Here is a 14543-nt window from a genome sequence, read left to right on the forward strand (position 1 = left end):
CGAGCAAGGATGGAGTTGCTGTCATGATAGTGTCCAAACATGTTTTGAGCATCTACTAGACACTGGGCCACTGATCCTTGCTGGGAATCAAAGTCCTGGTCCTTCCCCTCCAGGGCTTCAAGTCCAACTGGACCACCAAGACACACATATCATCCCACAGAAAGTAATACATGTTGTGTTGAAGTGGATGAGCAACCACCAAGAGGAAGAGCTGACGGGAGTCAGGCTGAGTGAAAGGGCTTTGTATAGATTTCCTCATCTTATCCTCACACTAGCCCTAAGGCTGGGTGCTCCTACTATCTCCATTTCCTAGATGTGGAATTGGGCTTTGAAAGATTGAGTGACTTGGCCTTAGATTACAGGGGTGGGAGGGGCCAGAGGCAAGACACAAAGTCAGATTCATATGACAGGAGTCTGTGTTTGTCCAACTCTAGGAGGCTCCACTTTTTAGGCCACATTATGTAGTCCATGGGTGCTTCCTGGAACTAGGCAACATGGTGGTCCAGGGTCCCTACTACCTGCCCCTGCTTCCAGAGTAGGAAGCACTCTCCAAAGGGGCTGGTGCTCATGCAGATGTGAGATCCTGCAGGGCAGGCCCTCTGGGGCTCTCCCTCTCAAAAGTTCTCCCAGGAGAGCCTTCCTACAGAGGGGGCACTCATTGCTACCACACCAGAAGTATCTGGCTTGTTGGTGGGTGATGGCCACAGGTCCAGCCATTGTTCTCTGCTCTTGGGTATCCCCTTTCACCTGCTCTAAAAAAGCTTCCTTGGGATGTTCTTTCTACTCCTACTACAGCTGCTCTCAGTCCATGGAGAGGAATCACCAAAGACATTCATAGCTATAGGGATCACTCTTGAGTGCTGGCTATTCCTGCTGTATTTTATTATACCTAATATGTACTCAATAAAAGAGCAAATGGAGAAAATGAAATCTAAGTAAGATGCTCTTCCTGCATGGTCATCTCTTGAGCCTTAGAGCTTGGAGGAGGTGGAACCTTCTCACTTCCAGTGCACTGTTCTTCCCACCACAGCAGGCCACCTGGGAAAGGAATTTTGGACCATGAGTAGGACATATGGGGGAGATATCTTTAGACCCTTTTATGTCCTTGGGGGTGGCCCTGAGGGTAAAACTGTTTTCCTTCTTTTAATGCTGGGGTTGGACACGGGAGGCTGAGTCTCTGGGACAGTGGGATTTGAGCTGCACTGAGGTTGTCACGTGGCTCCAGTATACTGAAACAAAATGTGTTAGTCCAAAAGAATCTATCAGATCCATCTGGAAGAAACTATGAATCTACTGTGATATTAAGAATCCTTCAAATAAATGGAAAAAAATGCTATATAAAAATGAAACAAAGAAAGCTAGAAAATATAGGTGCTTATTCCATCCTAAGAAAGGGAAAGAATGTTATTGTTCTAAAAGCAGCAGAAAACACTTGGTAAAAAGATTGGAAGGAAATTCATTGTTGCTATTTTAGTGGTGGAATTACTGATGCTTTTTTTCCTATCTTTTCCTTTTTCTTTCTTTCTTTTTTAAAATATTAGGTATCAATCTTTTAATTAACTATAGGAAAACAAATGGATTTAAAAAATAAAATTTAGTTAAAACCAAGACCAAATAACCAAACTCAAAACTTGCAAAAGTTTTTGAAGATCTGTGAACCTGGGCAGTGTGGGTCCCTGGACAGAGTCTGTCTTCTGCCACATGAACTTCCACATGATAGCAGTGAATTACAAATGGTAATAGCAGCCACTTTAGATTTTTTAAGGTGTTTCCTGGGGGAAAGGGAGTGAACACATTCTCAGACCAATAAGGAAGAGGAAACCTTTCTACCTTCATAAAATGATGCTCTTTGAGCCTTTTTATGGCAGGAAGATGTTAGCTGTTTCTCCCAGTATCTTATCCTTAGATCATCAGCTAACCGAAAAGGATATAGTCTTCCTTTAAGGGAAGCAGATGGTCTCCTTTTACCCTCTTTTAAAGAGCTGTAGGTTCTTCTAACTCAGAACTGTCCAATAGAACTGTTCATGGTGATGGAACCATTTGATATCTGCCCTGTCTAGTGAGGCAGCCACTAGCTACGTGTAGTATTGAGCACTTGAAATATGGCTAGTGTGACTGAGGAAGGGACTTTTTAAAATTCTGATTAATTGAAATAGCCACAGATGACTAGTGGCTACTGTATTGGGCAACACATTATTTAATGCCTCTTCACTGTCTCTCTCTTTTTTTTTTCTGCCTTCCCCTGTTGGTAGTGCAATTGGAAAGAGAACAGTAATCAGGGCTGGATGAGGGGAAACCATTTTACTTTTTCCAACCCCTCCCCCATCTCTGATGATTGGCCTTATCTCTTTGCACAGCTTCTGCAACTTCCTTTTTTTAGATAAAAACTATTGTACTAAAGATCATTTTGACTAGAGTACCAGGAAGAAAGTGCTGGGAATTTGTTTAACCCTATTGTAAACTTTGTCTCTGATCAACTTCCCAACAGAACAGAACTCGCTGAGTATCTGTCTAGAAACCCTATTTCCACATTAAAATACTTGATCTCTGCTCAAGGGAGTTGGCACTTTGCATTGGGGATCCTCTTAGTGAGAGAGCCCCGTCATTGCCCAGTATTTGCTCTTGAGAATGTTTTGGTTTGGAAATTGAGAGTTTCAGCATCACCTGAGGTTAATTTTGCACATGATCAGACAGAGAGACAGGATCGATGTGGGAAGTTCAGTTAGAGCTGGCCCCCTTCTAGGAGGGGCTTGTCTTTCTAGCCTCTTACGGAGCATACCCCAGACATCTGGGGAGCCAGTGCATCTCTCAATCTACCCTGCCACCCCGAACCTCTCAGTTCCTTTATAAATGCAAACCCTCTTTTGGTTTAGTGCAGTGGTTCTCAAACCACTGCTTCAGGATCACCTGGAGCTCTACCACACCTTCTGATTCAGGAGGTTTAGCTTTGGGCCCTAGAATTTGCATTTGTAACATGATGGTGATGCTGCTGTGGACCACACTTTGGGGACCCCAGGTTTAGTGGAATCTTCCTTGCTTCTGCCCGGAGAAGGAAAGGAATGTTGTCCACTTTCACCTCCCTTGGCTTTTAGATTTTGCCATCTGGTCAACCTGGCCCTTGGATTCTGCTCAGTCTTTTTTTATTTTTTTTTTTAACATCTTTATTGGAGTATAATTGCTTTACAATGGTGTGTTTGTTTCTGCTTTATAACAAAGTGAGTCAGCTATACATATACATATATCCCCATATCTCCTCCCTCTTGTGTCTCCCTCCCTCCCACCCTCCCTATCCCACCCCTCTAGGTGGACACAAAGCACCAAGCTGATCTCCCTGTCCTATGCGGCTGCTTCCCACTAGCTATCTATTTTACATTTGGTAGTATATATAAGTCCATGTCACTCTCTCACTTTGTCCCAGCTTACCCTTCCCCCTCCCCATGTCCTCAAGTCCATTCTCTATGTCTGCTCCTCAGTCTTTTTGACCTTTGCTTACTTTTTGCGTCAGAATGTTCCTGGCCTCAGTCTCTAAGTGTCTGGAATGGTCACCAATTTCTCTTCGGGGATGCTGAGTGGGCAAAAAGGAAGCCATGGGGCTGCGAGCTTTGGGGCAGATTGAAAGTCTGGATGATTTCTTAGGCTTAGGATTTTTCTTAGGGGCCTTGGGTCCTCCTTAGAATAGTCACGGTTGTGAGGCTGCCCACTCATAAAACCCTATTTATTCTTCAGTGCTCTTTGTGGACTCACTTGGGTGTTCCATACTGAAGTTAGAAAACAAAACTAACTTCTTGGAATTGCCCCCAGGAAACTGGTTTTCTAGAGGGAGGAAAAATATAAAAGTTACTTATTTTCGTTAAGTTCATTTATAGAATGCTAACAGAGAATGTCCCATCCCCTCCCCCAATCACAAGAGACAGGGATGCTAAAATACTTCTTGGCAGTGAGATGGGCTGCCCTTTCTGGTAAGACAATCAGCTGTGCATCCATGTCAAGGGAGGTTCTGACAGAGCCACCAAAGGATATTCCGTTACTAGGGCTCGCGATGACTTTCTGATTAGCTTTGGCTATGATTTACCCTGCCTAATGCAGTTATTTTGACGGTGGTTTGGATAAATGGTGTAAGTGGAAGACAGTATTTAATAATCACTAACTAGTGTTAAATCCTTATATGTATTGACTCACTTAATTCTTTTGGTAACTCATGGGCAGGTACAATTATCACCCCCATTTTATAGATGAACAAATTAAAACTTCAGAGGGGATACATATCTTGCACACATTCAGCTAAACTAGTTCCTTTCTGAGCCCAAAGTCCATGCTCTTAATCTCTAAGCTATTCTGCCTCCCTGCTCATCTTCCTGTGTTGTGTGCCCTTAGCTGTTTGACCACATTGCTGAATGCCTGGCCAACTTCATGGATAAGCTACAAATCAAAGACAAGAAGCTCCCGTTGGGTTTTACCTTCTCATTCCCCTGTCTCCAAACAAAACTAGACGAGGTAAGATGAGTTCTTCAGACAGACACTTTTGTTGCTTCATTCTTTGGACTGGGAGGACTGGGAAGAACTCTGAGCCACCTGCTACCTTTACAATGGAGGTTGTAAAGGAGGTTGCTGTGATGGATCGAGTGGACAATGTTTGAGTATTGGGAGTTCTGTCCTTCTGGGAGAGTTTGTGTAGGTGTGTGTGAGAGCGATGGTAAAGGGGTATCGGAGAAGAGGGGGTCTTTATCACTGTCAAATGGCAATTTGCAGGACCATATACATTGCACATTATCCTTATCCCTCTTAGGGAAACAGGAGTGAGATATTAGTCTGGGACTCCTTTGTTCTAAAGTGTTATGATAGACATCGTTGAAAGTTAATGACGTTAGGATACAAGTGTCTTATTTTGGCATTTCTACAACCTGCTCTTTCCACTTCTTGGGGGCAATAAATCATTCATTTAGTCTCCTTTCTTGGTCATTGACAGAGTTTCTCCTTCCTAGACTAGTCAGGAAGAAATATACAAATTCAGTCATGACTTTAGTTTAGCCCCATGGACGAGGTCTCCTAATGATGAGGAGTGTGGTTGAGTTTTGTGGGGAATCAATATTCCTTGGTCCTTTTGCAGAGTTTCCTGGTCTCATGGACCAAGGGGTTCAAGTCCAGTGGTGTGGAAGGGAAAGATGTGGTTACTCTGATCCGGAAAGCCATCCAGAGGAGAGGGGTGAGTAGGGCAGCAGAGATGGGGAGGCAGGAGCTTGGGGTCTGGAGGCTCTTTACTTTCTTTTGGGTTCACTCTGAAGTCTTTCCCTGTCTGTCCTCAAATCAGCATGAGAATCTTTTGTGGTTCTTAATGAGAAGTTTTCTTGTCTTCTTCTCTGCTGTGTTACTCAATAATCTTTATTTTTTTCCAGTTTTATTGAGATACAGCTCTGTATACGTTTAAGGTGTGCTGCATAATGACATACCTATATTGAGAGAGTTAGCACGCCAGTGATCTTATATATGATCAAATGCCTTTGGGGTTTTCATATTAGCGTGATGGACAACTAATCTTAGCCTTGGTACAAGAAAAACCCTTTAGCTCTTAATCTGAAGAAGACTCGAATATCATTTTCAAATGAGAAAGTTGGGATGATATTGATATCAGGGTGGAACAAGGTAGAGAAAGAACATGATAAAGGTCTTGTCACAGAAGGACAAGACCTTCTGGGAGGGAGGGAGAGAAAGAAAAGAAAAAAGAGAATGAGAAGAAAATGATAAGATGGGCTCTTCTCAGTGCAGTGATGGCTGTGAACTAGACTGCAGGGCTGCTGTCAGCGAAGCCCTCCAAGATGAGGACCAGCAGGGTGGGAAGTGAGATGCTGCTGTTAGACTGGATCTGGACCCAGTTTCCAGCTCTAGCCTTGCACTTGAGCTGTGTGTCTTACTGCTCTTTCTCTTCATCTTCACATCTGTAACCTTTCTGTGACAGTGAAAGTCAGAAGCCCCCCTTTTATCCCTGCAGGACTTTGATATTGACATTGTGGCAGTGGTGAATGACACAGTTGGGACCATGATGACCTGTGGTTATGATGACCAGAACTGCGAGATTGGTCTCATTGTGGGTGCGTGAGCACTGGGTGTGAGGAGCAGTGCTGGCCGATGGATTGCGGGGGTGGGCTGCAAAGAGAGGAGGGGTCCATGGCCTGGATGTTCCTTTGTATTGAATACTTCATATTGGAAGATAATGGTGCGGTCACTTTGGAGGGCTGAGCCAGGACTTGTGGAGTTGTGGGTGGTAGTGGGTTGGACCATGTTGGGATGTTGGGGGTCTGTACCGAGGAATCCCAGCCACCCTGGGGTGGTCTCAGGACGGAGGTTTAGGAGAGATGTGGGGTTTGGGGGGAGGATGGTGCGGGTGGGTGCCGAGCAGTCCCTTGTTTTGTCCAGGCACGGGCAGCAATGCTTGCTACATGGAAGAGATGCGCCACATCGACATGGTGGAGGGTGATGAGGGCCGTATGTGTATCAACATGGAGTGGGGAGCCTTTGGGGATGATGGCGTGCTTGATGACATCCGCACGGAGTTTGACCAGGAGATCGACATGGGCTCTCTGAACCCCGGGAAGCAACTGTAAGCGGCTGCCCTGTGTGCGGTGGGCTCGGGGGGTGGGCTCCAGAGCTGAGGTGGGGGCTGGCCAGGTCCGGGGGTGGCTGTCATTTTTACTTTACAACCTCATAGCCCCCAAAAGTTGCCAAGACACCCACTGCTTGATGGGAATGTTGTGCTTCCTAATACATTGTGACTATCAGTTGCTGAGAGCGCTCTAAAAAAGATAGAGCAAGCGGACAAAACAGATTATGGGTAATGATTTGACTGGATCTCTCAGAGCAGTCATTTTAGAAGGTCGTATTCTTCGTATTCGAAGTGTGCGGCCCTGCTCTTTCTTTCCACCTTCGGTTTGTAAGCTGTCCATAGAAACAGTTTGTGCACCACATAAGAAAAGTCATGTTGAGATGGCAAAGATTAGGGATCTGAAAGCTCCTTTTGTAGTTCGCAGCTCTGTCACTGCTCAGGGGATGAAGCTGTGAGAGTTGGCTCCTAATTACTGGCTGAGGTTCTGACTCAGACTCCTGCAGCGTTGCCTATTATGAGCTAGGCTGGGTCGCAGCAGTCCCAGGGCCTCCTGCTCCAGCCGTAGCCAGACCCAAGGCATGTAGAAAAGTTGGTTAAGGAGCCCATTCGGCCACCTTCCCTGGACCTGTGGTCCAGCCAGGATCCTGGAGTGGCCTGGAGGAGGGGCTCTAGCATTTTGGACCCCTGAAGTCTCTCCAACCTGGTCAGACTTGGGTTTTAGTTACTTTTCTTTTTTTTTTTCTTTTTTTTGCGTTACGCGGGCCTCTCACTGTTGTGGCCTCTCCTGTTGTGGAGCACAGGCTCCGGACGCGCAGGCTCAGCGGCCATGGCTCATGGGCCTAGCCGCTCCATGGCATGTGGGATCTTCCCAGACCGGGGCACGAACCCGTGTCCCCTGCATCGGCAGGCAGACTCTCAACCACTGCGCCACCAGGGAAAGCCCTCTAGTTACTTTTGATTCTTACAAAACATTATTTCACTCTCACAAACATTTGCCCAATGTCCTTATTAAAGATCTTGAAACAGGGATTGCTGCAAGCTCTGAAGGCAGTTACAAAACGTTTTGAGCAATCAGGCCCTCTCTGGTCTTTTTTCGAGGCTTGCGGGATCTTAGTTCCCCAACCAGGGACTGAACAGGGCCCTCGGCAGTGAAAGCGTGGAGTCCTAACAACTGGACCACCAGGGAATTCCCATGCCCACTCTGGTCTTACTGGTGTTGTGACTGTTGTAGGAAATCTTCTAGTACCAATCCCTGCTTGGAGAGGAAAATCCAACCTATAAACCAGCTTTATAAAAGAGAGTCCTTTTCTTTACAGGGGGAGTCCTTGCTTCCTCAAAGCACAGTCTATTTAAGTCACAAGCTTCTCTCACATGTTGAAACATGAGTCCATTTCATAGACTGGCTGTGTCTGCCATGGCTGGTGGGAAATTCATGGACTGAAAAAACTGCTCAAAAAGAAAAAAAGAAATGCTGGGAGGACATGTACCAACGTGTCAGCTGTCCCTGAAGTTATTACTGGGCTTGAGGAGGAACTTTTTTTCACTCTTTATATGTTTCTAAATAACTATTTTCCAAACATTGACTGAAACAAAGTGTTTTTAAAAACTGAAATAAAAACTTTTACCACTCACACTTCAGAGCCCCACTGGCCCCCTCCCCTATCTGTCATAGAACCAGCTATTTTGGAGAAGGTGCAGAAGCAGACCTGTGAGTTCCTTACTGTTGAAGCCGGGCTACCTCTCAGGCAGCGTGCCTGTGCTGGTGCTTAAACATTTTAAACATACCTTCTGTTCAGGCAGTTTTGCCAGCTCTCCACTTAGCTCCGGTTCTGCCATACCTGGCTTTGGGTCTTGAGCAAGTCACTTCCCGAGGGCCCGGCTTCCTCTCTTTGGTTTGCACCAGGTGACATCGGAATCCCATCCACACCCCTGCTCTGGGCCTCCTCTGAAGGCCTGCGTAGATTAGTGGCCCAAGGCCCTGCGTGCCTCCTCTCTCTAGGACCTAGATCCTTTCTAAGATACCAAGAAAGGGCCTTTTTTTGCTAGAAAGAATTGTAAGGGCTTGGTTTCTCCTGTCACATATCTAAGCCAGAAAGACGATCTTGTAAAGAAAACAGTGTCACCTAGTGTTGAAAAAATAAATTACCCAACTGCCCTCTCAGCTATCCAGTCACCTTCCTCCTCGGAAACTTCCAACATGTCTCACTCCCAGATTCCCAAGACCACCTGACACTTGGTACTCCTTCTCACCTGTCCGAACCTGTCCTTCTACTCTTTTTCATCGTCCTCCCACCCCAGGTTGTTTTCACAGTTTTCTCAGGAATCCACAAATGGCCTGCAAGGGGAGGGACAGTGTGAGGTGATGAGTTGCTGGCCCTGTGCCCCAAATTTAATCAGACTGACCTTTTTTTTTTCCTCTTGTAAATAAATATTGAGGTTCTACATAAGATTTCATTTTAAAAGAGCATTTCCTTGCTAGAGAAGGAAATACCATCACTTCTCTACATCTCTCACTCCTAGTCAGTGCCACACAAGTTAGCGCTTTGTCCTGCATCAGCCTCACGTGTGTGCATGTTGCTTCCACAAGGGAGTAGCGAGTTCATTGGCAGCAGAGACTTAATTTTTTTGGTGTGTCTCTCCCTGCAGATTTGAGAAGATGATCAGTGGAATGTACATGGGGGAGCTCGTGAGGCTTATCCTAGTGAAGATGGCCAAGGAGGAGCTGCTTTTCGGGGGGAAGCTCAGCCCTGAACTCCTCGCCACGGGCCACTTTGAGACCAAAGATGTTTCAGATATTGAAGGGTAAGCTTCGGGTCCTTCTCTGTTCACTGGGACCCCAGAAGGGTGGACAGGTGGCCGTGGAATGAGGAAGACGCATGGACCCTTGATCCTTCAAATGTGGACGGCAGGAGGGTCTCACCCAGTGGTGAGGCCTGGGCCTCACATGGCAGGCCTGTGGCTAGATGTCACCAGCCAGATAGTCTCCACTCTTGTCTGTTTTGAACGTGCTGACTACCAAAGTGACTCATGGTGCTGGGGACAGCTGGCCCCCACGCAGGGACTCGTGCTTTTGCACTTGTGTTCCTGCCTGGCCCAGGGACCTAAGCTTAATGCTGGAGGCTCCCTGTGGGTCTTTTAATGACTCACTTGCATCTACTTCCTTTCCCTTCTCCTGAAGCTCTGACATTTCATTCCCTATTGGTGATTTTCAAAAAGGGCTCTGTCCTGACCCCTGCTTCATAACAGAAAAATAGGTCCTTGGGTGGCCCTGAGATGGACCCATTTATTTCCAAAAGGTAGGGCTGAGGCCTACCTACATCTTCACAGAGTGGCAGGAGTGGGAGTGAGGATGGCCTGATTTTTGTTTTTCAGTTAACAATATCCAAAGTGTTGGGCCTCGTTTCCCGTCCTTGAGACTTCCACTTGTCGCTTGATGAGGCCTTGTCTCAGGGACCAGATGGTGGAGAGGAGGTGATTTTGGTGCTAAAGAGAGCAGTGAGACAGTTCAAATGACTTTGTTTTAAGTGGAATTCTGGAAGGAACTGTACCTACTTGTTAAAGTTGGAGGGGATGACAGTCTTCATATTTGTGTGGCTCTCAGTTCCCCTAAGAAGAGGGCTAATCTCATAGCATCAACCCTTTATCGCCATCTTTAGATGCAAGGTAAAGCAGTGCTGACTCCATTGTGAAGTGCAATAGACTCTGACTGCCTTATAGAGAGAAAATAGGATGGGCTCCACAGCTGGGTTCCTGTGGTCAGAGGGAAACCATTCCCACTAACCTGAGAAAGGCAAACTCACACACGCACAACTTGGTGCGTAAAGCCCCAAGACCAGGGCCTCGTCCTCCCGTAGGATGTGTGTGAGAAAAATTAATTGTTCTCACTGGGGGAAAAATGGGCACCTGAAGTACTGTGTGTGTGTGTGTGTGTGTGTGTGTGTGTGTCTGGGAGAGGAACTCAGCTTGTGCTTTCCTCTCCTCCTTATTCACTGCTCACCGCCGCCCCCATAGGTGGACAGAGCAGTGAGGTGGGTGTCTGCCCTCCCTGGGACATAGTGTTTGCTGGAGCCGAGGGCTTTCTATGTCGGCCCACATACCCCGCCCACTGGCCACAGTGAGTGGACCCCTGCCCACACGCTGTTTCTGTTTCCCAGGGAGAAGGATGGCATCCGGAAGGCCCGTGAGATCCTGGTGCGGCTGGGCCTGGACCCGACACAGGAGGACTGTGTGGCCACTCACCGGGTCTGCCAGATCGTGTCCACACGCTCAGCCAGCCTGTGCGCGGCTACGCTGGCAGCCGTCCTGCGGCGCATCAAGGAGAACAAGGGCGAGGAGCGGCTGCGCTCCACCATCGGGGTGGACGGTTCTGTCTACAAGAAGCATCCCCAGTGAGCCAGCATTCGGGGCCTCTGATAGACCTGACTCCACAGGAACCCGGTTTTGCACTGTGGGGTGGTGGAGATGGACCACAGAGTTGAGGTTCTTTGTAGAATAAAAGCTCCCAGTGGGGCAAGCGGGAGCTATGAGTGTGTTTTCCTTGGCATGGGTAGAGGCTATTTCTGAAGGCTGCCAACTAGGGCTTTACTCAGAGCTCTCCTGGCTTCTAGGGGCTCTTCTTCTGCACCCTCTTATTTCCAGCTTCTCTGGCTCACCTGGGTATTGATTTGATCCTGCCCTGCCCTCCATGGTTTGATCCCTTGGTCATAAGTGCTGAAATAGTCAAATTTCAGTTGGGACCTGAAGGATTTCTCTCAATTGTGCCCACTTACTATCCCATCATTTTCACCTAATATGAGTGCCAGGTCAGTGGGCCTTCATTAACTGAAGGTAGATGTGGAAGGTCTCAGCCATTCCATTCCCTAGGCTCCTAGTCCAAAGCTCCTAAAACTTTAAGCTGTACACGAATTACTTGGGGATCTTGTTAAGAGGTAGATTCTGATTCAGAAGGTCTGTGTTCAGCCTGAGATCCTGTATCTCGAACAGCCCCCAGAGATGCTGGTGGCCTATAGGCCACACTTGGAGTAGGCCCTGGGGACCATGGCTCCAAGCAACCACCACACGAGAATTTCTTGCTGAACACACCTATTATCTTTAGCTGTTCAGACACCTCTAGGATTGTTGGCAGAAATGGGCCAAAGAGAGGCCAAAGTCCAGAAGAGCATTTTGACTTTTTCCTTTTTGGGTCTTTCATAAGCAGCATCTAATGAAATGAAGGATGAAACATGAATAGTAGTTGGTGTCAGAATCACCTGAGGCTGATAAGTTGGGCAAAGGAACTGTGGCCTATGGGAAGGGAGTCTTCTGTGAGTGCATGCAGGCGACACTGGCTTCCCAGAAGGCCACCCTTCCTTTTAGCAGGGTGGTCGCAGTTGAATAGCTGAGCTTTTATACACTGACCCTTAACTTGGGAAAGAGTAGGGAGAGGATGTTTAGGGTGTCATTTGGGCTGAGGTGGTGAGCTACTGCCCCCACCATTTGTACCATTGACTCTAACTGTGGACACCCACCTCTTACCCCACGTCTGTGACTGCAGTTTCGCCAAGCGTCTTCACAAGACCGTGCGGCGCCTGGTGCCCGACTGCGACATCCGGTTCCTCCGCTCTGAGGACGGCAGTGGCAAGGGGGCAGCCATGGTGACAGCAGTGGCCTACCGGCTGGCCGATCAACACCGAGCCCGCCAGAAGACCCTGGAGTCTCTGAAGCTGAGCCGTGAGCAGCTGCTGGAGGTCAAGAGGAGGATGAAGGTAGAAATGGAGCGAGGTCTGAGCAAGGAGACTCACACCATTGCCCCCGTCAAGATGCTGCCCACCTATGTGTGTGCCACCCCTGATGGCACAGGTATGCCACCCAGCTCACCACAGGGTTCAGTCGCTGTGGGAGGACTCCCTTAGCCTTAGCATTGGGTGTTCAGGCCAGACTGTTGACCATGTTTCTTCAGCTCTAGTACTGGGAAATTCTAGTGTTCAGGGGTCCCAACCAAGGCATTCCTCTGCTAAAACTGAATGGTGATAATAGTAAATACTTAATGAAGGCTTACTATGTGTCAAGTGCTTCTCTAAGCATTCTACACATATTAATTCATTTAATTTTTAACCGTTAACAGAGATTAGTAGTTCATTTTGTTTGTTAACAAGCTACTACGTTTTGCACAAAACCTAGGCACAGAGAAATTAAGAAATCTGCCCAACTTCACACAGCTAGAAAAATGGCAGAGCTGGGATTCAAATCGGGAATTTTGGTTCCAGGGTTAGCTCTTATGAGGCCAGGGGTTGGCAAACTGAGGTCCATGGGCTAAATCTGACCCAGTGCCTATTTCTGTAAATAAAGTTGTATTAGTACACAACCATGCCCATTTGCCTACATGCTGTTTATGGCTGCTTTGCGCTATCATGGCCAAGTTGTATGGTTGCAGCAGGGACTGTGGCTCATAAGGCCTAAAATGTTTACTGCTCAGCCCTTTACAGAAAAAGATTGCTGAGCCCTGCTCTAGGTCTTGCAATCTAAGAAATGAAGGTCTTTTCCCAATTCAGAAAAATGATCACTGACCAGTCCAGTGTGGTACAGCGGGTACAGGTTCCAGAGATGGAGACTGGGACTCGGTCCCAGCTCTACCATCTTCAGGCTGTGTGGCCCTGAGCACAGCCAGATCTCTCTCCTCCATAGAGGGGAATGCAATGCCTCCCTCTTAGGGCTGCCTGAGGGTTGCATGGAAACTGTGTGTGACACACGTAGTGCGTTGTGACTGTCCTAAAAAGGAGGGTTTTCTCATTCTAGAAACATTTCCCTTCAGTTTCCTTTAAAGAGTTGGACTCTGTTGTTCCTTCTGTATTCTAGAGACTTATGTGAGGTGGCCTTTGATTTAGTACAAGTGGCGTGTCTAGATATCCTGGAGTATACTGTATCACCATTTCTTTCCTGTGTTCTGGAGCTCTGGAGCTCATTGTGACTCCTGGGGCCCCACAACTTGAATTCATTTGAGAACCACTAAGGAGCCAGCAGGGTTCTGGCCCCAGGGATCTTATTTTCTTTATCATTAGGTGGAGCTCACAGTCCGTCACCCTGAGGTTGTCCAGGGCCTCCTGGGAGAGCTCCCCATTAGGGGAAGGTGTTTAGACTGTCACTCTCTCCAGCCCCAACCCACCATCTTCCTGGGCTTATTTTCCAGAGAAAGGTGACTTCCTGGCCTTGGACCTTGGGGGTACCAATTTCCGGGTCCTGCTGGTGCGCGTGCGGAATGGGAAGCGACGTGGAGTGGAGATGCACAACAAGATCTACTCTATCCCGCGGGAGGTCATGCATGGCACAGGGGATGAGGTGAGGCAGGGTGGCACCTCTGGGAGGGGACCCCAGGAGACACCCACTTCTCACCTGGGAGGACAGTGCTTTCTCTGTTCACCCGTGGTCCTGGGGAGGGCTACATGGGCTAGGGCCCTGGGCTGGCCTTTGCTTAGGTGCATGCCTGAGCTGGCGTTTCTCCTGGGTGGAGGACTCGAGCTGGTGCTCAGACCCTGGTGGGGCAGCACGCCCGGGCCAGGGTTCCTCCTCTCAGAGCCCAATTTCTGCTTGCAGCTCTTTGACCACATCGTCCAGTGCATTGCCGACTTCCTTGAGTACATGGGCATGAAGGGCGTGTCCCTGCCTCTGGGTTTCACCTTCTCCTTCCCCTGCCAGCAGAACAGCCTGGACGAGGTAATAGTGCCTTCCTGGAGGACTCTCCTATGGGCTGTACTGACTCTGAACCAGCCAGAGTTTCGAGCAGGGGAGAATGCTGAGCTGAGAGGAAGAAAACAAGGGCATGAGTGACGAATCATGGGGAAGGGCTTGTTGATGGGAATGAGCAAGTCAGAGCTGATAGAGGTCAAGCAGGTAACAATCTTTGGGATAATGATGATGATGCTAATAATATCAACAACTGACATTTTTAAAGCATTTTATGCGAGGTACT

At 47.9% G+C, this 14543-nt stretch overlaps 1 protein-coding gene across 2 annotated transcripts in view; it reads left to right on the forward strand.

Moving 5' to 3' along the window:
* HK2 (hexokinase 2) overlaps positions 1-14543 on the forward strand; it is a 61747-nt gene that overhangs the window by 36125 nt on the left and 11079 nt on the right. For both annotated transcript variants that reach the window (XM_082671848.1, XM_082671849.1), the window contains exons 4-12: positions 4375-4494; positions 5108-5203; positions 5987-6086; positions 6412-6595; positions 9245-9400; positions 10753-10986; positions 12132-12436; positions 13764-13912; positions 14168-14287. In XM_082671848.1, the coding sequence (XP_082527974.1) occupies positions 4375-4494; positions 5108-5203; positions 5987-6086; positions 6412-6595; positions 9245-9400; positions 10753-10986; positions 12132-12436; positions 13764-13912; positions 14168-14287 (1464 nt within the window). The remainder of the gene's footprint in view (positions 1-4374; positions 4495-5107; positions 5204-5986; positions 6087-6411; positions 6596-9244; positions 9401-10752; positions 10987-12131; positions 12437-13763; positions 13913-14167; positions 14288-14543) is intronic.

This window comes from Grampus griseus (genome assembly GCF_964374135.1).
Source record: "Grampus griseus genome assembly, chromosome: 15".
NCBI classification, from domain to species: Eukaryota; Metazoa; Chordata; class Mammalia; order Artiodactyla; family Delphinidae; genus Grampus; species Grampus griseus.